The sequence below is a fragment of the Nelumbo lutea genome, chromosome 6, assembly GCF_056320005.1.
Source record: "Nelumbo lutea isolate HS-2025 chromosome 6, American lotus-T2T, whole genome shotgun sequence".
NCBI classification, from domain to species: domain Eukaryota; kingdom Viridiplantae; phylum Streptophyta; class Magnoliopsida; order Proteales; family Nelumbonaceae; genus Nelumbo; species Nelumbo lutea.
In genome coordinates, this window is record NC_142689.1 from 60,901,025 (window position 1) to 60,929,009 (window position 27,985).

The window sequence follows — 27,985 nt, forward strand, 5'->3', positions numbered from 1 at the left end:
CCTATGATTACAGTGATTCACTTAAAAGGGCCACACAATCACCGCAGCCACCAAAATAACTACCTACCAACTGCTGTTACAGCAACAACCAATCATCCCAGATCTACGGATCCCACATACCTGGATGCAAGAGGATTACATGACCCATACAGTTGTTAAAAAACACCCAAAAAACTTCACAGCATTCAGCCATCACAAAAAAATAAGCTTTATCTTGGCACACAACTAGGAAATAAAGGGGGAAGATGAGAGAAACTTCTCTCAGGCCAATCTGATATAAATCCTGCTGAAATCAAACTGGAAATCCATAAGTAATAAAAAACCAGATCGATCTGTCTTCAGGCCCACAAAGACTGCTCTTTTACAATCTTTTCTTGATAAAACTAGGAGAAAAGGAGGAATAAAGGAGAAGAGAGAAGAGAAGGGAGAGGAGAAGGGAGGAAGACAGAAAGATTAACAAATAGAATATAAAAAATGACTGTAGTGCCCTTGTGACACATATTACATAGCTATTAGCAGATTTAACAAATAGAATGGTAGATAAAGATCCTCATGGTGCAGTGTTGACACTTTCTTGGTGAAGTCCATTGTTTGATGATTGCTTCCTCTCCTGGAAACCACACGGTTTCCCCATATGCATAATAGACAATTCTTATGTGGGTAACATGATCTGTTTGCTTGAAGCCACTAACTGTAGTTTACTAGACATTTCACCTAAATATTTACATTTGCCTTGTTATATAAGGCTATTATACTTGGTAAGGGATATGTCAATTGATGCTTTGTTTTCCTTACAGCTCCAGAAACTTGTAGCTGAAAATGTCCTTGCATTCAATGAGAGTTTTTGGATAAGGCTTGCAGCAAGAACTGAAACATGCAAATCTGAGGATGATAAAGCATGGTCTTTGACTTGTTTGATTTTGAATCACTATTTTTATGTTTAAAAGATAATTTCAAGTTTGGCTTTATTGGTTCTCGCTGTAAGTTGGAAGTTCTAAACTTTGCACAATATATTTTTTTCCTATTGCAGAAAGATTACGAGGAATTGGCTTTATCTGTAATGAGCATAGTGGATCGCCTAGTTCATAAGACCAATGTAAATTTCTCCACTCTCCTAAAATCATCAAAATGAGGTTATTTAACCATATCTGAGTATTGGAAGAATCATATATAATAATTTCTTTATGGTATTAGTTTTCTCATCAAGTTGTTGGGTTGGTGATTTGGGCATGTCCTTTATTTCCTATAATTGGAGCATATCCCTATTTAAAGTGCTGTTATAGAAAAATTAGAGTAATCACTATAATGATTTTTTTTTTTTGAGAAAAGGTAAGGTAAATTTTATTGATATAAAATACTAGTACAAAGAGATCCCCCCAAGGAAAACACCTTAGAAGGGGAAACAACCCAAACAGAACAAGATTACAGATGCCATAGGCTCCTAGAATTCAGCCTAGGCCCCAACTGAGAAGCCTGAATCCCCTTCGAAGCCGAGACCCAAGAAATCAACTTTCCAAAAGAAATGGATATCAGGTGCAGAGACAGTGAGAAGATCTAGCCGCAGGGCTATTTTTGTACTTTTACTTCTTTTGTTGTACATCTATCTTTTCTGTACTCTTTCTTTTGTACACTAAGGGCAGATTTGTCCCTTTATTTTCTTTAATATAAATATTTCTTTTAGGGTGTTGACAGTCACTAGGTGACACACCCACCAAACTGCTGTGTTCTCTTTTTCCTCTCTCTTTGTCTTTTCAATCTGACTCTAATATGGTATTAGAGCAGGTCACAATTTGATCTGCATATAGTCTCTTTTCAATCCCTTCTTTTACTACTGTCTCAAGAACTCCCTAACAGTATTTGGGAGGCTCTTGAGTGCCTTTGAATCTTCTCTTTAGGGCAGCTTCTGATCAGAACTTTATAGATCACTTTTCTGGACTGTTGCACCATCAGAATTCTTTTTCTCCTTGGATCTCTTTGTAGAGACATCAGATCAGCTTGAAATTTTAGATCTGGTGTCGCCCAGAGCAAATCTATTGAATCCTTTTGGTTTGGTTTGGATCAGCTTTGATCCACTTCTGAGTTCGACAGAAATTATAATTACTGTTTTTGGACATCGGCTGAAAGGTATCTCTCTCTACCTTCTGATTTGAATTCTATTTGTTTCCTAGAAGTGTGCATTGCTGTCTCTTGTCTTTCAATGGCATCAGAAAGGGTGGATGTTCTCCCCTATTAAATTCAATGGTACAAACTATGCATTATGGAAGTTTAACTTTCAATTCCATGTTGAGGCAAATGGTCTTTGGTTATATCTGGATGGATCTGTAGCTAAACCTGATGATTCAGATATTAAGGGTCTTAATCAGTGGAAGATTGATGATGCAAAAATTGCATCATGGATCCTAGGATCAGTTGAAACTGACATTGCAATCCCTGTGAGAGGATACAAGACTGCCTATAAGATGTATAAGTACCTTGAGAAAGTATATCAGCAATCGAACACCTCTAGACAGTACCAAATAGAGGTTTATTAACCTCTAGGCAGAGTATGAGTTAGTACACATAGGAAAGGATTCGTCGGACTGCTGTGTCAAGTATATGAAGAAGCACTTTGATAGAAGGAAGATTATGCATTTCCAAATGCATCTTAGACCTGAATTTGAAGTTGCCAGATCTAATATCCTGAGCCAAGGAACACTTCCGAAAAGGAAAGCTTAGACATCTCTTAGGCACGGGACCGAAGGAAGGAGATCCAAGATTTGATGCATAGGACGAAGCTGACTCCATGGTTATGGAATTCAATGAACTCTGAAATCAGCAACACGTGTATGTTTTTATCCACGACTAAAGAGATCTGGAATGCCGTCCGACAAACATATTCAAAGGCATGTGATGCAGCACAAGTGTACGAAATCAAAGTCAAGACTGGAGTCACTAAACAAGGCAGCAAGACAGTTACCGAGTACGCAAATTTACTGTAGAACCAGTGGCAAGAAATCGATCATTATCGGTGCATTGAGACTAAATGTGCAGTGGATGCAGCAATCCTAAAGAGTTTTATCGAACAAGATCGCGTTTATGACTTTCTTGCAGGACTCAACGCAGAATTTGATCAAGTTAGGGTCCAGATTCTCGGCAAAGAAGAGGTACCATCTCTAAATGAGACCATCTCTCTGGTTCATGCTGAAGAAAGTTGTATGGGGGTTATGCTTGAACCCCAAGTACTAGAAGGTTCAACCATGACTACAAGGATGGAACAACCGAAAATACTGGAAGAAATGAAGACAAATTTGTCCTCTGCATGGGGCAACAAGGAGTCTCTTTGGTGTACCTATTGCAAGAAACCAAGGCACACCAAAGAGAAGTGTTGGAAGCTGAATGGTAAACTATCGAACAGGGAATGGGGCTACCAAGGAGGACAACAGAAGAGTCGAAGTCAAGCTAACTTCACCACTAATAAGCCGAGCCAAGAAAAGCCTCCAGACAAGACCGAGTTCAATAAGGAGGAGATCGAAAAGTTAAGGGGGCTTCTGGGATCGTTGGAGAAACCTAGTGGTGCAGGCTCTCTTGCAATCTCAGGTAAGTTTTCTATTCCTAACGGACTAAATGTCTCAGATGAACCTATTAGGGATTTATGGGTTATCGACTCAGGAGCCACAGATTACATGACTCACTCCTCACTACATTTTAGCACTTATACCCCTTGCCCAAGCAATCGAAAAATAGCCATTGCAGACGGTTCCCTTACTACCGTAGCTGGCCTTGGGGATATCCATATTAATCCATCACTTACACTAAAAAGTGTCCTTCATGTTCCCAAATTGTCGACTAACTTGATATCCATCCAAAAACTCACCCGTGACATGAACTATAATGTGCTTTTCTATCCTTCTTACTGTATATTTCAGGACCAGGATTCGGAGAAGAGGATTGGACTTGCTAAGGAGAAGAATGGACTCTACTATCTTGAAGAATCATGCAAATCAAATATTGTCCAGGATAAGTTATCTCTGTCATTCCTTTCATCATCCAACAAAGACACCATTTGGCTTCATCACTTTAGACTAGGACATCCATCTTTTGGAATTCTGAAAACTATGTTTCCCTCCTTGTTTAAAGGATTGAGTGTTGAATATTTTCATTGTGATGTGTGTGAATTTGCAAAACGCAAGCGTGTGCCCTTTCCAATCAGTAGCAAGAGAAGTTCAGTTCCATTCTTTTTGATCCATAGTGATATATGGGGACCCTCCACAGTTCCAAATGTGTCTGGCTCACGATGGTTCGTCTCTTTTATTGATGATTGCACTGGGGTCTCTTGGATCTTTCTTCTTAAATCTAAATCAGATGTAAGTAGTGTACTCCCAAATTTCCATAACATGATCCAAAATCAGTTTGGGGTCAGAATCAAAAGATTTAGATCGGATAATGCATAGGATTATTTCAACCAAACTTTATCCCCATATTTTCAAAAAGAAGGGATTATCCATGAATCCTCCTGCATTAATACTCCACAACAAAATGGAGTAGCAGAAAGGAAGAATGGTCATCTACTAGCTGCAACCCAAGCCTTACTTTTCCACCAGCATGTTCCAAAAACCTATTGGGGGGAAGTTGTGCTTACAGCCGCATACATTATAAATCGATTACCTTCGAGGGTGCTGGGATTTAAAACAACAATGGAAACAGTTTCTCAATTTTATCCCGATCTACATACAACAAATAATCTCACCCCAAGAATCATTGGATGCAAAGCTTTTGTCCATGTCCATACCCATAATAGAGGGAAGTTAGATCCAAGAGCCGTCAAGTGTATTTTTGTGGGTTATTCGTCCACCCAAAAGGGTTATAAGTGTTACCACCCACCTACTAAAAAATTCTTTGTCTCTATTGATGTCACTTTTGAAGAAAAAACACCATATTTCACTCAACCTTATCTTCAGGGGGAGTCCTTGTCATTCATTGAAGATAAGGACAGAGATTTGTTCCCGCTTGATCTACCTACAGTTTCTCAACACCCAAACTCAACATCCATGCCAATTCAATCTGTATCTGCACCTATCGAACCACCTCAAACTAAACCAACTTCTTCACCCATTCATACCAGACCCATGATAGAGAATGATGAACTTTGTGACTCTATGAGATTGTGGGTATATTCAAGAAGAAGAGACCAGGATCCTAATCTTGTGCAGGTTCAAGATTCAACTCCTAATCCTGAGAATGAGGTAAATACAGTTCCAGAAATTTCTACCGAATTATCATCTGACCAAGATCTTCCTATTGCCCTTAGGAAAGGCACAAGAGAATGCACTAAACATCCCTTATATCCCTTAGCAAATTTTGTGTCCTTTAAAAAATTCTCACCATCACATAGGAGTTTCCTAGTTAGTCTAAACACCATTCATATTCCTAATACTTTATCTGAGGCATTATCTGATGAGAAATGGAAAGATGCTATGAGAGAAGAGATGCAGGCTCTAGATAAGAATCAAACATGGGAAATTGTTGACTTACCACCAGGAAAAAAACCTGTGGGATGCAAGTGGGTTTTCGTAGTAAAGTACAAGTCAGATGGCTCTCTAGAAAGATACAAGGCAAGACTCGTAGCAAAGGGATATACACAAACCTATGGTGTTGACTATCAGGAGACATTCACTCCAGTGGCTAAGATGAATACGGTAAGAATTTTGTTGTCACTAGCAGCTAACTTCGACTGGTACTTGGAGCAATTTGATGTAAAGAATGCTTTTCTTCACGGTAATTTAGAGGAGGAGATATACATGGATATTCCTCCGGGCTTCAAAGGAAATCTAAAAGGAAATAAAGTTTGCAAGTTGAAGAAAGCACTATATGGTCTCAAGCAACCACCTAGGGCATGGTTTGGAAGATTTACTAAAGTTATGCTTGCCTTCGGATACAAACAAAGTCAGGGAGATCATACACTCTTTATAAAGCATTCGGATGCAGGGGGAGTCACGACTCTTCTGGTATATGTCGATGACATAATTGTGACAGTAAATGATGAAAAGGAGAAGGAAGCCTTGAGAAGATGCCTAGTCAGAGAATTCGTAATAAAAGAACTTGGGAGATTGAAGTATTTTCTAGGGATTGAAGTAGCTCATTCTAGAGAAGGCATCTTTATCTCACAACAGAAATATGTAGAATATCTTTTAAGAGAGACAGGAAAGTTAGCATGCAAACCATCCTCCACACTGATTGAGCCAAATCACAAATTGGGAGAAGCAAATGAAGATCTAGCCGTGAATAGGGAAATGTACCAAAGATTAGTAGGAAAACGTATATATCTTGCCCACACAAGGCCAGACATAGCATATGCCATGAGCGGTTAGCCAGTTTATGCACAACCTGAAAGAGGTTCACCTACAAGCGGTCCATAGGATGCTACATTACCTAAAGGCTAATCCTGGCAAAGGAATCCTGTTTAAAAGAAATACTGGATTAGCCCTAGAGGCATACACCGATGCAGATTATGTAGGCTCTCCCATGGATAGGTGGTCCACTACAAGTTACTGTACATTCCTTGGAGGAAATCTTGTGACATGGAGGAGTAAGAAGCAGAATGTAGTAGCTAGATCAAGTGCGGAGGCAGAATTCAGGGCAATGGCTCAGGGAGTATGTGAATTACTATGGCTCAAGATAGTTTTGGAAGACCTAAAGATCAGATGAGAAGGTCCAATGAGATTATTCTGTGACAACAAGTCAGCTATTAACATTGCTCACAATCCCGTCCAACATGACAGGACAAAGCACATTGAGATAGATAGGCATTTCATAAAGGAAAAGCTGGATAGCGGATTAATTTGCACTCCATACGTCTCAACAAATGGTCAACTGGCAGATGTGCTGACAAAAGGGCTTTGCAGTGTGGCATTCCAAGGACTTATCTCCAAGCTGGGAATGAAGATGCATATTCACCAGCTTGAGGGGGTGTGTTGGAAAGTAGAAGATTGACTCTCTGATTGATTCTCCATAATTTTAGGTCCATCAGTTTAGGAAACATACATAAGTTAGTTTCCTAGAATCATGGGATATCCTAAATCATGGGATATTAATTGGAGAATCTCACTGATATAGAAATTAGTTTTTTAGGAAAAGTTAGTTTCCTATTTTATCACCCTGTAAGTTAGCTCTGTAATTCTATATAAATTTGTGTATATGCTCCTTCCAAGACAATACAATCAATTCATTTTTTCTCTCAAATTCTGATAGTAATAATGATTGGCATTTGTGGCATAAACGCCTTGGCCATCCCTATTCTAAGAAACTTGATCAGTTGTTTGCTTCTGGTAGTTTACCTATTTCTGCTACTTCTTTTAAGAATGTTAACAAAGATTGCATTACTTGTGGTTTGTGAAAAGTCACATTTTACCTTTTCCTTCTCACTCTAAGCATACTACAGTTCCCTTTTATTTAATACATAGTGATGTTTGGTTGTCTTTTGTTATTTCACGGTTGGGTTATAAGTACTTTGTAACCTTTATTGATGACTGCACCCATTTTACTTGGGTTTATTTTCTTTGAAAGAAATCTGAAGTTTATTCTGTATTTAAACACTTTCATGCTTATGTTACTACCCAATTTGATTTCTAAATATGTGTGCTACGATTGGACTCAGGGGGAGAGTACTTTGATGAGGATTTTCAAACCTACTTAAAACAAAGGTACCCCACAACAAAATGGGGCAGCAGAAAGAAAGAATGAGCATATCTTGAGTGTAGTCAGAGCACTTCTATAAGATTCCTATGTACCCCCTTGGTTTTGGGTGGAGGTGGCTAGCACTACTATGTATCTCATAAATCATCTTCCTTCATCAGTCTTAAACAATTCTTTTCCTTTCCAATCTCTTTTCCACAAACCTCCAGATCTATCTAGGCTTAGGGTCTTTCGGATGTGCTTGTTTTGTTCACCTTCCACCTCATGAACGCACAAAGCTAACTACACAAGCATCTTTATATGCCTTTATGGGGTACAGTTCTGGACATAAAGGATTCCTTTGTTATGATCCTTCGGTTCATTGTATTCGAATTTCTCGTAATGTAATTTTCCTTGAGAGTGTGTCCTTTGAACATATTGTAAAATTTCCTACTCCCTCTACTTCCTTGTTGCACAGTTTTAATTCTACAGGTACTTCAAGCATACCAACATCACCTCCACAGCAACTTCAGACTTACTTCAGGAGGCAACGGTCTACTTTAGTCTCAATGCCCCTCTCCTTTCCATCACCAGTTGCTGATCTAGTTACTCCAACTACCCTAGTAAGTGCACCTGTTCCTCCTCTTGAACCTGTTGCACCCACCTTACGTCATTCCTCTAGAATTTCTTGCCCACCTGACCGCTATGGTTTTTCACCAAACCATAGCTCCTTTTTCTGCTGTTTTATCTACCACAGACATTTCTGGATCTTACCAGCAGGCTATAGTAGAACCACACTGGAAAGATGCCATGGATTTTGAGATTTGAGCCCTTCTTGAGAATGACACATGGAATTTGGTCAAAGCTCCACTTGAAATATCTCTTATAGGAAGTCAATGGGCCTACTGTGTGAAACTGAAATATGATGGGAGCCTAGATAGATACAAGGCTAGGCTGGTTGCACAAGGCTATAAACAGGAATATGGGATAGACTATGAGGAGATCTTTGCTTCTGTAGAAAAAATGACTACTATAGGACTTTTGATGGCTATATCTGCATCCAAACAATGGATGATTCATCAGATGGACGTAAAGAATGCATTCCTCAATGGGGAGTTGAAGGAAATAATCTATATGAAGTCCCTTCCTGGATGTTGTGTAGATCCACAACTTGTTTGTCGTTTGAAGAAGTACCTTTATGGTTTGAAACAATGTCCTAGAGCCTGGTTTGAGAAGTTCAGATCTGTTACCATTGATGCGGGTTTTATCCAGAGTTCTTCAGATTATTCTTTATTCACCTTATGGCGGAAACAAGGATTAACAATCTTACTTCATTATGTTGATGATATTCTCATTATCGGGGATGATGTAGAAGGAATTGCTGAACTGCAACGATTACTCAGTGAATCCTTTAAGATGAAGGACTTGGGCCCTTTGGTTTATTTTTTGGGGCTTGAAGTAAGCCAAAACTCTTGGGGCTACTTTGTTAACCAACAAAAGTATGTTGTTGATCTTGTTAAACTGGCCAATTTTAGTGACTCCAAGATTGTGGATACTCCATTGGAACTGAATTTGAAGCTCAGTAAAGATGATGGTTCTCCTCTTGAAGACCCTACTCTTTATCTTGAACTATTGGGTAGTTTAATCTATCTCACCATGGCTCAGCCGAATATATCATATGTAGTTCAACTGGTGAGCCAATTTGCGTCTTCCTCAAGACAACCACATTTATGTACAGTTCATCGGATTATTAGATATGTGTGGGGTACTTTATCACATTGGATATTCTTCTCTTCTTCATCCCCCATTGTCCTTACGGCTTATGCAGATGCTGATTGGGCTGGATGCCCTAACACCCAACGATCCTATATTGGCTGGTGTGTATCAAAATCTCTTATCTCGTGGAAGTGCAAGAAACAACCCACTATATCAAAATCTTCCTTTGAAGCTGAATACATAGCAATGTCTTCTGTGTGTAGTGAAATTATATGTCTCTGGGCTCTCCTACTTGATATGCTTAATGAACCATCACGTCCGTTCCTCTCCATGCAGACAATGTTAGTGCAATCAAAATTGCCTCCAACCCCGTCTTCCATGAACACACCAAACACATAGAAGTTGATTGCCACTTCACCCGTGATCTCCTGACAAAAGCAATGACTCAGGCCTGACATGTATTTCTCGTGGACAAACTGATGCTTATTCTTAGGCATCAGTTTGAGGGGGAGTGTAGAGACAGTGAGAAGATCTAACCAAAGGGCTATTTTTGTACTTTTACTTTTGTTGTACATTTATCTTTTTTGTACTCTTTTTCTTGTACACTAAGGGCAAAGTTGTCCTTTTACTTTCTTTAATATAAATATTTCTTTTAGGGTGTCAACAACCACTAGATGACACACCCACCAAACTGTTGTGTTCTCTTTTTCCTTTCTATCTTTTTGATTTGACTCTGACATCAGGTCCTCTATATCCTTATAGATGTTTTGGAATAGTCTTTTGTTCCTTTCTGCCTAAATGGTACTGATGACTGCAGCTGGAATGGACATCCACACAGCTGAAGCAAGCTTTGACAACCCCTATAACCCCCAACTCCACAGCATCTCCTTCACTGAAGCTGGCATAGTCCAAGCAAGACCCATTGAATAGAGAAAATGATTCCAAATTCTAGCAGAGATAAAGCAGTGCAGAAACAGGTGACTGTTGTCTTCCACTTCTTGACCACACAAACACAACTCTGATCCTGATGCTGGACCCCTCTTAAATATGTGGGTTAGTTAAACACCTGTCTAGAGCTGTGGCCCACACCAGAGCATTGTTTTTTGAGTGAGAGGTTCGATTCCAGATTCAGGAAGCAGGCATGTCTTCTGAAAAACTTGCTGTCAGGTGAGTGGCAAATTTTTCACAAGGTATAAAAGGGCTACCCAATAAATGATGCTCCCGCCAATGTGGAGTGTGTGGAGGGACAGATGTACACAACCTTATCCCTGCAGATATACAGAAAGGCTGTTTCCAAGATGTGCCCAAGGTTTTAAATGGATAAAGGCGTAGTTGAGGCGTAATGACCCAAAAAGGTGAGGGGTAAGCCTCAAAGTTCAAGGAAAATTAATTAATTTTTGTAAATTGATGAAAATAGCATATAATATGCCAAATTAAAATGATAGAAAGTAAACATGTCCATAAACTATAAGTTTTGGCATTTAAGCATTAAATAATAATAATAACTAATCAACTAATAACTATAAAATTTTACATTTCATATAAAAAAACCAATTTAGAAGAAAGGAAACAACTTAGTTGATTTGATTTATAATAATAATAATAATATTATTATTATTAAAAAAGATCCATTAGTAGAAGAAATGAGAAAAATAACAAACATGAGACATTACATTTAGAATAATAAAAAATTCTCACTTTATTTGTCCAAAAGAAACCAAGAACTTGATTAGTCCTTTTTGCATTGAACTCTCTTAAAACACTAAGAAAAACTAATAGATTTTGATTTGCCTTATTGGTTTCTCTTTTTTACTTTTTTTATCTGGCATATAATTATTGAAGTGTTTTTCCTATATGTTTTAAATATAAAAATGTATGTTTTTTTTTGCATTAAATCACTAAGTAATCATTGATACTTGAGGCTCGCCTTTTTATGCCTCAGGCTACACCTCACACCTTGAGGCTTGAGGCTTACGCCTCATTCTGACAAAGGCTTAAGCCTCACATCAAAGTTGTGAAGCTTAAGCCTTGAGGCAAAATCTGTGTGCCTCACCTCAAGTCTTAAGCTTTTTAAAACAATGGATGTGCCCCATTTATTAGAAATAAGGTGTGCCCAAATCATTACTAAGTTGGTTTTACTTTTTCTTTTTAATTTAATTTGCTTATTTATTTATTTATTTTTGTATCTCAGATTACCTAGTTATCTTGTCTGCAGGAAAAAATAGAATCCTCAACAGATGTCCTGAAAGAAATTTTAAAACCTGTGGTTCATGAAGCAGAGGAAATTTCCTGGCCCCCAAGAGATCCTGAAACTCTCATTCTGATGGAGAAAGTAATTATTACTTTTTGACGAGTCTTTTTCTAGTTTCCTCCCCTCCCCCTGGCTAGCTAAATCTGTGTAAGCCCACAAAGAACATAGTATTTCTTTAACTGTATATGTACACTTATTGATCTGGACAAGAACATGTCAGTGTGCCATCTTAACCTGTTTGGATACCCAGATATGTATTGCTTAGATCTCCAGTCCTTATTTTGTCTTCTTTCTCATCCATTGTATTGACTTATTGCCTAGAGAATTAAAGGAAGTTATGCCTGCTGAATGTTGCTTCTTTTTCCATTCTACACTGAAGTTCATTGTACCTGTTATTGATTTTCAATCATATTTATGCAGTTCAATACTTTTTTGTGGTCTATCAGGAAATAAATCAAAGGGAGAAAGAAGGCCAGCTAGATGAGGGGTTTCTTTCTGAAGTTAATGCTCAATTACGACAAGTGAGTTTTGTTTGTTCTCTCTTGTTTGTAAAATTACTGCCAATTATGTGTTCATGTTTCTCTTGAAGGATGACCTTTATGTATCCTACTTATTTGCTTAATGAAATGCATACAAATAAAGCAGTCTTCCCTGCCAATTACTGCCAATGCGTACAAATATTGCAGGTCCAGGAGATTTCAATGTCTAGTATTTGATCTAGGTCTTCCCTGTGGAGTGTGGAACACAATGATGACAGCTATGGGAAAAAGACAAGGACTAAAACATCGTAGAGCATCAAACATACTCTTATTTTCTAAACTGTAAAGGTTATATTATTATTATTATTATTATATTGATAGATAACAGAAGTAAATTCATTAATCAAACAGCTAAACTGCTCAGACAATGAACAGCAGGCCTACCAAGTACACTGTATTAGACAGAGGAAACAATTCAAACATTACAAACCAATGCTTTACAAAATACAGTCCGGCCCTGGGTTCACCCTATTCTAAATTTTCTTTTCCCACCCCATAAGCTTATAAGCTTATGTGGGACTGCCCAAACCTTGAGAAGCAAGGGGAACCACTGGGTATGGCACTAGATCCTAAATAAGATACCTCCCAAACTTCGGGTGATCTCAGTTATCAATATAGTTGATTCATGAAACAGAAAAAAAGGGGAAAAAAGTACAATTCACCCTACCATAGACCTGGCAAGATTGTCTACGAGTTGGCAGATCTATGAATCAATCTGAACATGACATTCACTCTAGAAGCTAGATGTCTAACATTTTTGATATGTGCCTCAAGCTCCAGGGACCTATGGAACCATCAAGAATCCACTCAATGAATACACATAAATGGCATTACCCTTGATACTCCTCCCTGTAGGCATGGTGGACTCCCATTTGGCAGTGGTGGTCTGACTCCGAAAGTCTGGAGAGAATGGCAGTGAACTATGTCAGTGATTCAGAGAGGAGAGAGAGAGAAAGGGGAGAAAAGGAGAGAGGAAATCTCAATTTTCCTCCCCATAATGGGTTTGATGAATGTAATGTTAATAGGTTTGATAAAAGTCTTAACAATGGGTCCCCATATGGGTATGGGGTCCTATTTGATGCAAATAAGCTTTGATTAAGCAAATAACTGGTTTGAACCGGTTCAGTCTGACTTGGGTTTATGTCGGATCAGCCAGATTTATATACTTATATAAATCCACTGTCTTACACTCCCATGTCAGGACCATTATCACCCTTAGATCAATCATCAAAGTCAGCTTGATTGCTCCATCTGGTGGAACCCACTCCTGTATCCTAATCTACGTGGAAGTTAAAGGAGAAGTAACCACCTGCCAACCTTTGACCTCATGGTGATGTGGGAACCAAAGTGGTCCTAAAGTTAAGTGTAGGAATTTTCTATTTCTCTTGAATTTTTCTTGAAATCTCAGTCATAAGGGTAATTTTGTTGTTTTATGTTTTTATGCGGTGTTGGAAGTTATAAGTTGGGTCACTGTTAGGGTTGTTTTGAAGTTTCAGTCATTTTGTCAATATGTTAGAAGCTGTAATGTTTTTCCTCTCAAGTGGGTTTGTAATTATGGTGAATGGTAACCCGAGCCACATTAGTGACCTTTGTATATTTGTTTTCTTTTTTCTCTTTGAGTCAGAATGGAATAAGAAATTGGGTTTTATGCTCTTGGATCCTGTTTTATGTTCTTTCCCTACACCCTTATTCTCTTTTTCTACTACTAATCTCTCTTTTACCATCTATTAGACGACATCAATTTCTTTAATTGGTTCTCAACCTCCAAATAAGTTTCTTTGCTTTCTTCAACTTTATTTGGTTTTTACAAAACTCTTGATAAGAAATTTTCTCTAAAAACCATCCAACTTAGATATATCAGAAAGCCCCATCAAAACCACTTTCTCTATACCAACCACAATATCTAATCCATTACCCATCCATGCAACCTTTCAGCCTTTTTCTGGTTGGTTTGTCATACTTTCCAATATATCAAAAGAATCTTTCTTTTGCCCACTTGAAAATTCTGTGTATGCAAGATTTTTAGCATATTTTCTCTCTCTAAAATCCTATCTTTGAATCCTAACCCTCTCTATCAATTCTAAACCATTTCTTAGACTTATCCTCATTTACATAGTCCTAAATCCTAGCATTAAACCCTATCACCAACTGATGGGTGGCTTAGTTGGTACATTTTCTGGTTCGTGCTGAGCTACTCAACGGGGCCCCTATGGGGGATTTGGATGCATCACCAAACATCAATAGTTCTCTTCACTGTTTCCTTTCTTTTCACAACAATCCCCTATCATTACTATAGGAAGGTTGGCTTTTCATCCCACATCACATGGCCAAAGGTGAAATCAGTAAATTTGTCCACATTTGGAATCCAATGGACAACTCTACCTGTACAAAGGCAACCATGATCTCTGTCAGAAATTTTACCCTTTCTCTCTTCTCAAATGCTCCATATATATTCTCTTTTTCATGCCCTCTTTTGCGGAACTTCAGGATCCATCAAACCAAGGGGTTCAGCAGGGACTTCCAAGCCTCTCTAAGAGGATGGCCGAGTCTTTATGGACCCAAGGATGCATATGTCACCCTTCCGGTGGCATTCTGAATCTTAAATTATCCTCTCAAAGTCTACCAAGAAAGACAATATAAGATCAGGACGAAGGGAAAGAAGCTAAGCTTTCAATAAATTGCTAAGCTAATAAGACATCTTTCTATTGTCCCTGAAAATACATTCAATTGGTTGTGTTTCTGATAGAGCACTAGTTAAAATTGACTTTAACAGCACACTTACTAAGAAGCTGTCACAAGCCTAGCTGGGGGAGTATGAGCCATTGTCATCGGAATAGAGAAAAAATGGTGCTCAACAAAAAGGTTTTACATGTAGGTTCAAAGACTTGGGGTTCAGAATATCAAACATGAAAACAAGATAAGAACGACCTGAGTAGTGAAGTCTGCCATGTCAGTGAAGCCCATGTTTATTGTACAATGGACTTGGGTTTATAGCTAATCTTCACCTGCTAACAACTAACCTCTGATTTTTTGCCTACTCAGAGAAGGGGTAAATGTTTCTCAAGTACAAAGCTAAGCTCATGTGAATAATGCGCTTTGTTTGATGGATGGTGAGTATTTTGTGTCTATTGAATATGAGCAGTCCTAAAGTAGGACAGGCTGTTTCCGGCAGTTAGAACAGGAAAGTTTCACTTCATATACATCAAGCCATTGAAGAGTGAAAATCCAGGAGGAACGTAGTAGTTGAAAGAAAAACAAACAGTGATTTAAACATTTACAGGGATTTGAGAACAATTAAATGCTTAACAAACTGTATTCAAGTGTTTCATTAATTGGTTGTCACTTAAACTTAATTCAACTAAAACCTATCCCATGTATCATGCGAGCAAATCAACAAAAGAAGGTAAAAGATGTGGATTTTCTGTAGGAAATGAAAAAGCTGAAGACTATGGTGCGATGTATTAGGATTGTATCCAGAGATCCATGTCTTACTGCACCACTTTCATGACTCAATTTCTCTGTCTTGGTATCAAATGTATGAAGAATTCTTCATTGCATTTTAAATTTGTTTTGTACCCTGTTTTGAATGCTATACTGTTTATAATTGAATGATTGATCAAAGTACTGATCTTTTTTTCAGTGATTTGCAGGCAAAAGAAGATGAAGATAAGCCAGGCCTTGAGGCAATGTTGCAAAAAGTCCTACAACTATATGCTTCAAGAGTTCTTTCTAAACGTAGTTATGCAAAGAAAGGTATTTGACTTAAAATTCAAATAATTATATGAAATAGTTGGGACCTTGGTGGTATCTCACTATCACAATGTATTTCAACTTGGTGAATATATTTCACTTACCCAATATGATTACAAATATTTCCTCCATGATGGTAGAGCATTGAGACAATACATTGTTAGATAGTGTGTATGCCCTCAACTCCAATTGACGTATTGTACATTATCTTTGTTATGAATAAAAGAACATTTATTTCCTATGTCATTAGTTTGTTCTGCTGAATCACCCCTTAGTTCATATTAGTATTATGTATAAGGCCATTTAGTTATTACATTGTGGACCTAAATGTTTACAATTAGTGGTTAGACATGGGGAGTCTATCTTGACAATGTTGTCATTCTCACACTACCCAAGGTAGTGGAGCAATGGGTCTCTGCTACTCGGGTCGTGACCTAAGGGGTGAGAATGAGTGTTTACAAGAAATATTGAACTAGACCAAACCCAGTGTGTTCCTAGACTTTGTGGTAGGTGGAACAACTGGATGTTGCCTTTTATCCCTAGATTTGATGTTGGTATTAGATTGAGTATCAGACTTGTCTACCTTTGACATGCCAACCAATGAGATCCTTCGTAGGGTCAAATACCTGGGTACATTGGGGTATTAAAGGATGGTATGTCAATTGATGATCAATGCGATAGGATTTTTTACTATGTCAAAACATTTTTTCTGATAAATAACTTAAATTTTATTAAAAAAACTTGAGGTAAACCTTACAAACATCCATTAGAGAGACACAAGGTGCTCTCTTTCAATAAATAAAATCAAATTACATTTGTGCTAGAACAAATGGACCTATTCACCCCTTGCTTAGCCAGAGCATCTGTCATCCCATTTGTTGATCTCCTCACCAATTGTATCATTAAATTTTATTTTCGGTAAGCCTTTTAAACTTTTTCATTTCACTCTTGTAGCACCAAATTATGGAATCTGGATTCTTTAACCATTCCACCACCACTTTTGAGTCCCCTTCGATCACCATGTTTACCAAGTTCAGCTCACTAGCGATCTGAACCCTTTGTATTGCAGCAAGCAGTTCTATATTCAGAGAGTCATCCATACCCACAGGGCTAGAAAACAATGCTACAAGTTTACCTTCTCCATCTCTCAGAACCCCTCTTATTCCAGAAGGGCCTGGATTACCTCAGTTGCTTCCATCAAAGCTCTTTTAACAAAACCTTCAATTGGAGGTAACCAATCAACCTCCACTTTGCCCTTTCTTGACAAACTTTTGGCAACTACCCAATTTCTCCATATATCATCGAATGAAAACTGGGAAAACAACTCAATTAAAAGGTTAGAGATGAAAAGAAGAAGATAAAAGGAGGAGGAGGAGGTTTTGTCAAGAATATTGGGTGTGTTATTGTTCATACCTAGAAAACATACACCAAACATATTATGCAAAATTACAAAGAGGCCTTTGAATAGGTACCCTAATACAAAAAACATAAAAGGACAAAAGTGCCCTTACACTCTTAACACTCTTCAAGCTAAGCTCATGCCCAGCTTGTTCAATGTTGTCAAGCTCTGATTTGGGGACACCTTTAGTATGACATATCAGCCAAATGATCTTCAAACTTCACAAAAGGTAAACAATTCTCTCTACTGGAAACTTTTTCTCTAATGAAGTGTTGATCAACCTCTATATCCTTCTCTAATGAAGGATGGTGGGCTGTGTTTATAACAGCATGATTGTCATAATATAATATCACTGGAGTATCAATCTGCACTCCCATTTCTGTCAATAAGTTCTTCGACCATAACAAGTTGGAAACCCCATGAGCCATAGCTTTGTACTCTGCCTCTACACTAGGTCAAGCAACAATTGATTGTTTCTTCTCCAAGATATAACATTACCACCTACCAAGGTACAATAGCCAGAAGTAGACCACCTATCATCAATAGAACCTGCCTAGTTAACATCATAATAGGGCTCTACCTTCAGATGCCCATGATCAGAATACAACATTCCTTTTCCTGCACACCCCTTCAAATAGGCAAGTATTTTCTTCACTGCTTGCATATGAGACGATCTAGGCATATGCATATATTGGTTGACCACACTCACAACATATGATATATCAGGTCTAGATAGACACAAGTAGAGAAGACAATCAACAAGTCTTTGATACATACCTTTGTTAGGAAAGGCATCTCCATCTTCAACACCCAACTTATGATTGGGATCAATTGGAGTTTCAACTGGTTTATAATTCAACTTTCCTACCTTCTGAAGCAGATCAAGGACATATTTCTTTTGAGAAATATAAATGCCTCTCTTTGACCTTGCAATCTTAATCCCTAGGAAATACCAGAGATTTTCAAGGTCCTTAATTTCAAATTTAGTAGCAAGAAAAGACTTCAGTTCATCAATTCTAGAGATACCGTCCCCTGTGATAACATTATCATCAACATACCTTAAAAAAAATATGATCGACATATAGTATCAACATAGTCACTTTTCCATTTACTCTGTGTTGTCAATTGTTTATGTATTCAGGTTTAGTACCATAATGGTACTATTGTAATTTCTCCTTTGTTTACATTGTTCAGCTGTACTAGTATAAATAATTATAGATCATTCTTTCGCTCCCTAAGTTGAGAAGGGGCTTTCAGTCCTCTCGGCTCTCCTCTCCTCTCTCCCTCTCTTCTCTCCTCTTGTCTCTTCACTTGCTCTTGCTCTTGCTCAACATGGTATCAGAGCAAGTCGTCCAGGCCTGAAGGGTGGTGTCAAGCAAACCTGTTGTTCAATGTCGAGCAGATAGTCTTTTCATCTCCCAGGGCTGTATCCATCGAACTGCTAATCAGTTGTATTCAGTTCGACCCAGAAGTTATAGAGACTTTTCATCTTCCAACCCAGAAGTGGTATTCATTGTCTATTCGACTGTAGAGAGGCTATCATCTGAGGTTCGTAGAGGGAGTTCTAGTTTACAGAGAGGCTATCATCTGAAGTTAAAAGAGGTACTGTTCATTTACTGTTCGGCTGCCCTACGGATTGACTGTTTATTGATTGACTGTTCATCCGATTGATGGACTATTAAGGGACTGAATTTCTTTAACAAAGTAGTTGTATTCAACTTTTTTTTTGTATTCCTTTACCCCTTTGATGGACTGTTGATGTCCTAAAGCAGATATTGTATTGATCTCAGTCATTGATTGTTCGGCTACTAGACCTGCCGATTAGGGGTGTGGTGAACTTCACCTGTTTTTTCTATTCTGTTGGAGGGTCATATGACCTCTATACAACTATAGGTCATACAGGCCTGATTGTGTATTGCAACTGCAGTGTTCTTTTCTTGGATTCCTACAAGACCATAGGTTATACAGACATGTTCCAGTACTGCAACAACAGTGTTCAGTCTTTGCTCCCAGTGAAACCGTAGGTCAGAAGGACCTGTTTCTATAATAGCCGTGTACGGAAGTACTCATTTGGTTGCTGTTTTTTTAAACCAGAAATCATGAGTAGTGAAGATTCAGCCTCATCTAGAGTTTCCTCAATGCTGAATGGAATGGGTGGGGGTGACCTATCCTTTCCTATGGCTGTTGTCCCTGTTGATGGTTTAAATTACCTAGAGCGGTCAAGAGGGATCAAGTTATACATCACTGCAAGGGGGAAGATAGGCTATATTAATGGGAGGATAAAAGAACCATCCTCCGGGAGTGCTGAATATGATAGATGGAATCAGGAGAACAGTATTGTTATGTCCTGGCTCCTGGTTTCCATGCAACCTCAAATCAGGAAGAATTTCATGTGGGCTGAAACTGCGAATGAAATCTGGGAACAAGCAAAGTCTACATATTCAGAATTGAAACACTATGCCAAAATTTATCAACTGCAGGCAGCATCTTCTACTTGTAGACAGGGGGAGAGGTGTTTATCGGTCTATTACTCTGACTTAACATCTGCCTGGAAGGAGTTGGATCACTACCAGAGTGTGGATTGGAAGTGTGATGAGGATGCTAAGAAGTACAAACAGATTGTCTCCCAGCAAAGGGTGTTTGCATTCTTACATGGTCTGAATCCTATGCATGAATCTATCAGAGTTTAGATTCTCAGCTCTAAGGATCTCCCTTCTGTTCAGGAAGTCTATGCTCTTGTACAATCTGAAGAAAACAGGAGAAATTTGATGAACAACCCTGGTGGGGATGCTGTTGTGTTAGTTGCAAAAGGGGGTGTATCTACTGGTGGGGGATCTTCTTCCCGGAAAGGAGATCTCCAGAAAAAAAACAGAAGATAAGGAAAAATTGTGGTGCACTCATTGCCAGAAACCCCGACACACCAAAGATACCTATTGGGATCTTCATGGGAAGCCAAAATGGGCTCAAGATCTGACTAAGAAGCAAGGTTCAGAGGTGAATAAGAAGTACGGGCAGCAAAATACAAAGAAACATCACATGGCCAACATGGCTACTTGGGAGCACCAGCCCACCATTTCTATTGTGACTCAGACACATCTCACTGAACCTGACCCGAGGGAGGACATTATGAATTCCTTCCGTGACCATTTAGAGCTCTATGGTAGAGCAATTCGTCAGATGGATACTCCTCCCTCAACTTCATTTGCATCTACGTCAGGTAACCCTGCCACTACTTTCCATGCTACTTCTCACACCCATGACTCTCCATGGATCATTGATTCTGGAGCATCAAAACATATGACTGGTACGTCCTCTTACTTTCAAACCTATCACCCTCTTTCTGGAAGAGACAAGGTATGACTAGCCGATGGATCATACTCTTCCATAGCTGGTCAAGGAACTCTCTCTCTTCCTCTTGGCCTTACCCTCTCTGATGTTCTTCATGTTCCAAACTTTCCCATTAATTTGTTCTCTGTTAGTAGTGTTACTAATTCCTTGAATTGCTCAGTGACTTTTTTCCTTTCTCATTGTGTGATTCAGGATCTGGCCTCGGGGAGGACGATTGGTAGGGGTCGTATGGCTGATGGACTTTACATGTTGGAGAATAAGGCTGGTCTTCATGTTACAGAGTCTATGAGTCAGTCCTGTAAGAAAATAGTCTATTTATGGCATTGTCGTCTTGGTCATTTGTCTTTTGAGTCTTTGAAAGTTGTATTCCCAGAACTGTTTAAGTCAATGTCTGTCTCCGACTTTTCTTGTCAAACGTGTCTGTTGAGTAAACATTGTAGAACTCATTTTCTTCAAAGACATAGTAAATCTGAATCTCCATTTCACATTGTTCATTCTGATGTGTGGGGCCCTGTTACTTTACCATCTGAGAGTGGCTACAAGTATTTCATTACCCTCATTGATGATTATTTTAGATTTACGTGGGTATACCCTATGCGAACCAGGGAAGAAGTACCAAAAATCATTCAAGATTTCCCACGGGTGGGAGACAGATTTTGGACAAAACACTGACAACCAAAGACACGAGGAGGAATAGAAAGAAGGGGAGCCTTAGGAAAGCGAAGTTGATGTGGGGCTTTGTACTCTAACCGATGAGAGGGCATATGGTTTATAAGGTAAGTGGAACAAAGAACAGCTTCAAGCCAAAAACGTTTGGGAACATTCATATGAAGTACAAACCTCGAGCCACTTCAAGGAGATGTCGGTTCTTCCGTTCGGCCACACCATTTTGTTGTGGTGTGCGGGCACAAGAGCTACGGTGAAGGGAACCATGCGAAGCAAAAAATTCCGTGAGGTCATTATGAAAAAATTCTTTTGCATTATCTGATTGGAAAATTTGGATCTCGTGCTATACCTTGCATATTTCTTGGTTACTCCTCCACTCAAAAGGGCTACCGTGTTTTTGATCCTGTTTCTCGTAAAATCTATGTCTCCATTGATATTTCTTTCTTTGAAGATAAGCCTTTCTATCCTGTTTCTCCTCAGGGGGAGTGTAGACATGAGGAGAAACTAGTTCAGCTTCCCTCTCTCCCTGACCCTCCACCTTTTCGTGTTTTTTCTCGTCGTCGCAAAGGCCAGCCAAATCCAAGAGCTGTAGAGAATCCGGAAGCTGTACCTCCAGTGCCACCAGACTCCTCGAGGGAGGATCATACTCACTCAGGTATTTTATCTCCCAATAATGTCATTGAATCTATTGAAAATGATTCCTCTACTGCTAATGATCTTGACCGTCCTATTGCTCACAAGAAGGGTGTTAGATTGTGCACCACAAAACATCCCATTTCCAACTTTGTCTCCTATGAGAACATTTCACCCTCATTCCGTGCCTTCCTTACCTCTATTGACAGTGTCCCTATCCCTAAGAATGTGGCAGAAGCTCTTTCAGTTCCTGAATGGACAAATGCCATGAGGGAAGAAGTTAATGCCCTTCACAAAAATAGCACATGGGAACTTGTTGATCTTCCTAAGGGAAAGGTTCTAGTTGGATGTAAATGGGTGTTCACAGTCAAGCATAAGGCTGATGGAACAGTGGAAAGGTATAAAGCTCGCTTAGTGGCAAAGGGATTTACTCAAGTGTATGGAGTTGATTATGCAGAAACTTTTGCCCCCGTTGCCAAGATGAATTCCATTAGAGTCATTTTCTCTCTTGCAGCCAATTTGGATTGGGTTTTACACCAACTGGACATCAAGAATGCATTCTTGAATGGTGACCTTGAAGAGGAAGTGTACATGATTCAACCTCCTGGGTTTCTAGCCCAAGGCAATGAACAGAAAGTGTGCAAGTTGAAAAAGTCCTTATACGGGCTGAAACAATCACCAAGAGCTTGGTTCAGTAGATTCCATGTGGCAGTTCAGCAGAAAGGATACAGGTAATGTCAATCAGATCACACACTATTCGTGAAAAAAGGAGAAGGTAAAATTGCTGCTCTAATTGTTTATGTGGATGACATAATTGTTACTGGTGATTGGGAGGATGAAATTCAGAAATTGAAAATTTTCCTTGCAACTCAGTTTGAAGTGAAGGATCTAGGACCTGCCAGATACTTCCTTGGAATTGAAGTTGCCCGATCAAAGAAGGGTATCTTCATTTCTCAAAGGAAATACATCCTAGATTTACTTCAGGACACTGGAAAGATAGGGGTGAAGCCAGTTGACTCTCCCATTGACCCCAACCATAAATTAGGTGACAACTGTGGTGAATCACTCAAGGATGTGAAACGGTTTCAGAGGCTTGTAGGGAGATTGTTATACCTTTCTATGACTCGCCCAGACATTGCATATGTTGTTGGTGTCCTCAGTCAATTCATGCATGCTCCTAGGTCTTCTCATCTTGAAGCAACAGAGAGAATCCTCCGATATTTGAAGAAGTATCCGGGTACTGGTTTGTTGTTTCTAAAGCATGGACATTTGAAAGTTGAAGTGTATACAGATGCAGATTGGGCTGGATTCCAAAGTGACAGAAAGTCTACTAGTGGCTACCGCACCTTTATAGGAGGGAACCTTGTTACATGGAGAAGTAAAAAGCAAAATATGGTAGCTAGATCCAGTGCTGAAGCTGAATATCGTGCTATGGCCCACGGGGTTGCTGAAGGCATGTGGATAAAGAATTTGTTGGGGGAGTTGGGTTTCCCAGTGACCAAACCTATAACTCTATTTTGTGATAACAAAGCAGCTATAAGCATTGCTGCCAATCCGGTGCTACATGATAGAACAAAACACATCGAAGTTGACAAGCATTTTATCAGAGAGAAAGTTATCACAGGCGAAGTGTGTACCCCCTATGTCACTTCTGAGAACCAGCTTGCAAACATCTTTACAAAGGGTTTAAACCTTTCCAGACATCATGATCTTTGTAACAAGTTGGGCATGATTGATATCTATGCTCCAACTTGAGGGGGAGTGTTGTCAGTTGTTTATGTATTCAGGTTTAGTACCATAAGGGTACTGTTGTAATTTCTCCTTTGTTTACATTGTTCGGCTGTACTAGTATAAATAATAATAGATCATTCTTTCGCCCCCTAAGTTGAGAAGGGGCTTTCAGTCCTCTCGGCTCTCCTCTCCTCTCTCTCTCTCTCTTCTCTCCTCTTGTCTCTTCACTTGAGATTAATATGGCAGCTTGAGATTATGAGAAACCAATTTTTAAGACAACTTTTCTGAATCTATCAAACCAAGCTCTAGAGGACTGTTTAAGGCCATAAAGGGATTTCTTCAAACAACAATCCTTCTTTTCACTCCCAATGATGTTCACTTATGTAAACCCACTTACATCCAATAGGAACTTTGCCTTCTGGGAGAGAAACAATTTTCCATGTCTGGTTTTTTTCAAGTGCCTCCATTTCCTGGTTCATAGCATCTTTCTAATGAGAGAACTACACTGCCTCAATAACACTATGAGGGATAAAAACAAAAGCAATGGAAGAAATATAAACACAATAAGAGGGTTATAAGATATCATAAGAGACATAATTTGAGATAGGCACATGTCCCTTTTTCTTTACGAATCGCAATAGGGAGGTCAAGGTTAGAAGCCACACTAGGAAGTGCAATAACAGATTCAACACAAGCATAAAAAACAAGAAGAGGTTCAGAATCCAAATTACTTGAGTCTGGGAAGTCAGATTGTAATGGACATTCAATCGTTGGAGTCATCCTCTTTTTCCATTTGACGAACCACTGGTGCCAAGACCGAGGAATAGGAGGCACAGGAGGAGCACTACTCCACCACGGGGAGGAGGAGAAGAGGAAGGATTGACAATATTAGTTGTAGTCGAAATAGGAATTGAAATACATAAAGGAGTCTGATATTCATTGGAACTCTCTCCTTGAAGAGAGTAGAAGATCAAGACTGTAATCAGTCTTGAATCCTAAAAGGTTTTAGGTTTGTAAAACAGAAAAGAAGATGAGAGAAAAGGGAGAGAATAGAAGAGAAGCAAGAGAGCACAAGTTGCTGAAAGGAGGGACAAATTCTAACAGATCTGCTGCCGCCACTCTCTTAATATTTATAGGTTTATGTTTAGTACATGATGAAAGGACACATCTGCCCTTGGTACTTACATAATAAAGAAAGTAAATAAAACTGGAATAAATAACAGTTGAATTAGCAAACTGACTCAAACTGGCACTACTATAATTGAAACAAATACTGCTGTCCTACGAACACAGTGGGGACCACTACAGTGGGGCCCACATCAGTGTTCTCTACACTCCCCCTCAAGTTGGGAGTAGATATCTATCATGCCCAACTTAGATAGGTCTGTCTCTAACTTCTTCCTCGGTACAGCCTTGGTGAGGATATCCGTGAGCTGCATATTGGATGTGATGTACGGAAGACACACTTCTTGTGATATAACTCTTTCTCGCACAAAATGTCGATCAACTTCGATATGTTTAGTTCTGTCATGCTGCACTGGGTTGTGGGCTATATTAATAGTTGCCTGATTATCACAATACAACATTAAGGGCTTTTCATAGTCAATACCCAACTCTTCAAGTAGTGACCTCAGCCATAAGATTTCAGCCACTCCATTAGCCATTGACCTGTATTCCGCTTCAGCATTGGAGTGGGAAACAACACTCTGCTTCTTACTCCTCCAAGAGACAAGGTTACCTCCCACAAGGGCACAATATCCAGAGGTGGACCTTCTGTCATCAACACTTCCAGCCCAATCGGCATCTGTATAGACTTCCACCCTCATGTGATTATTGTTCTTGAGTAATATACCTCTACCCGGGCATCTCTTCAAGTATGCTAATATTCGTTCTGCCACAAGAAGATGAGAAGTTCTAGGGGAGTGCATGTACTGGCTGACAACACTAACTGCATAGCTGATATTCGGCCGAGTGAGACAGAGATATAGAAGCTTTCCAACCAACCGTTGGAACATAACTTTGTCCTCAAGAGGGTCCCCACCCTCTGCACTAATCTTGTGATTTTGTTCGATGGGTGTATCGGCCGGCTTAACACCCAGCTTTCCAGTTTCCGCCAACAGATCTAGAACATATTTTCTCTGAGAGATAAAAATCCCCTGCTTGGATCTAGCAACCTCAATACCCAAAAAATAACGTAGTGCACCAAGATCTTTTACCTTAAACTCTTGATGAAGGAGCTGCTTGAGAGACTCAATCTCATGACTGTCATTTCCTGTCACCACAATATCATCTACATATACTGCTAATAGTGTCAGAGAGGACTCCATCCTTTTGATGAATAGTGTATGATCTGACTGGGCCTGTACATAACCAAACCTTCCAAGGGCTAATCTGAACCTATCAAACCAGGCTCTAGATGACTGCTTCAAACCATACAATGCCTTGTTCAGTCGGAAAACCTTCTTACCTGTCTCTATATCATAGAATCCAGGAGGCAACTGCATGTAAACCTCTTCTTGTAAGTCTCCATTCAGAAAGGCATTTTTAACATCCATCTGAAACAGGGACCAAGAATGATTTGCTGCAAGGGATAACAAAACTCAAATGGTGGTCATCTTGGCTACTGGGGCAAAGGTCTCCAAGTAGTTTATAGCATAAGTCTGAGTGAATCCCTTTGCAACCAGCCCGGCTTTGTATCTTTCAATAGAGCCATCAGCATTATGCTTCACAGTGAATACCCATCTGCATCCCACCGGTTTCTTTCCTTTTGGTGGGTCAACCAGTGTCCAGGTATTATTCTTCAACAGGGCATCCATTTCGACTTGCATTGCATCTTTCCATTCTGGAACCGATAAGGCTTCTTGCACTGTTCTTGGAATAGGGACATTGGCAATGGAAGTGAGATAGGACCGGTAAGATGGTGATAGACGATCATAGGATAGGAACTGTGAGATGCTGTGAGCTGTAGAAGTGGTGCAATGTCGTTTCCCTTTGCGAATGGCAATAGGGAGATCAAGGTCATCCACAGGAGGGAGAAAGTGGCAACAACGAGAGGTATCTCAGTAGGCTCTGGATCTGGAGCCGCAGAAGGAACTGGATCTGGCCGGGACTGCCGAAGACTAGGATCAACCTGCCTGCATCGCCTGTGATAGACTCTCAACTCTGGCTCCCTCTGACCACCCTCACCACTACAACCTTCATTACCCAATGGAATAGGTAAAGGAACAGCCCCATTTCCACTCTCACTGCTCTCCCCCTGAGGAGTGGACAGATTCTAACTGATCTGCCGCCGCCACTCTCTTAATATTTATAGGTTTATGTTTAGTACATGATGAAAGGACACATCTGCCCTTGGTACTTACATAATAAAGAAAGTAAATAAAACTGAAATAAATAACAGCTGAATTAGCAAACTGACTCAAACTGACACTACTATAACTGAAACAAATACTGCTGTCCTACGAACACAGTGGGGACCACTGCAGTAGGGCCCACATCAGTGTTCTCTACACTCCCCCTCAAAGGGAGCCGGAGTTGAGAGTCTATCACAGGCGATGCAAGCAGGTTGATCCTAGTCTTCGGTAGTCCCGGCCAGATCCAGTTCCTTCTGCGGCTCCAGATCCAGAGCCTACTGAGATACCTCTTGCTGTTGCCACTTTCCCTCCTGTGGATGACCTTGATCCTTCACTGTGAAGCATAATGCTAATGGCTCTATTGAAAGATACAAAGCCAAGCTGGTTGTAAAGGGATTCACTCAGACTTATGGTATAGACTACTTGGAGACCTTTGCCCCAGTAGCCAAGATGACCACCATTCGAGTTTTGTTATCCCTTGCAACAAATCATTCTTGGCCCCTGTTTCAGATGGATGTTAAAAATGCCTTTCTGAATGGAGACTTACAAGAAGAGGTTTACATGCAGTTGCCTCCTGGATTCTATGATACAGAGACAGGTAAGAAGGTTTGCCGACTGAACAAGGCATTGTATGGTTTGAAGCAGTCATCTAGAGCCTGGTTTGATAGGTTCAGATTAGCCCTTGGAAGATTTGGTTATGTACAGGCCCAGTCAGGACATACACTATTCATCAAAAGGATGGAGTCCTCTCTGCAGGCTGTGACAAGTCTTCAACTGCTGCGAACCTCTCCTAGTAATCTCCAAGATTCAGCCGCCGAAAAACTCCTTCAAGGCTTCCAGCCCTAGCTAGTTCTCATGTGATCGGCTGGACTAGATACACATGAGAAGCCCTAGATAGGCTCTGATACCAAGTAGAAGATCAAGACTGTAATCAGTCTTGAATCCTAAA

General features: G+C 39.6%; 1 protein-coding gene across 2 annotated transcripts in view; it reads left to right on the plus strand.

The window, feature by feature from the left end:
• The window catches only part of LOC148849148 (uncharacterized), a 77,025-nt gene that overhangs the window by 26,882 nt on the left and 22,158 nt on the right, over window positions 1-27,985 (plus strand). For both annotated transcript variants that reach the window (XM_088952415.1, XM_088952416.1), the window contains exons 4-8: window positions 798-896; window positions 1,031-1,096; window positions 11,582-11,698; window positions 12,064-12,138; window positions 15,807-15,909. In XM_088952415.1, coding sequence (XP_088808541.1) covers window positions 798-896; window positions 1,031-1,096; window positions 11,582-11,698; window positions 12,064-12,138; window positions 15,807-15,909 — 460 coding nt within the window. The remainder of the gene's footprint in view (window positions 1-797; window positions 897-1,030; window positions 1,097-11,581; window positions 11,699-12,063; window positions 12,139-15,806; window positions 15,910-27,985) is intronic.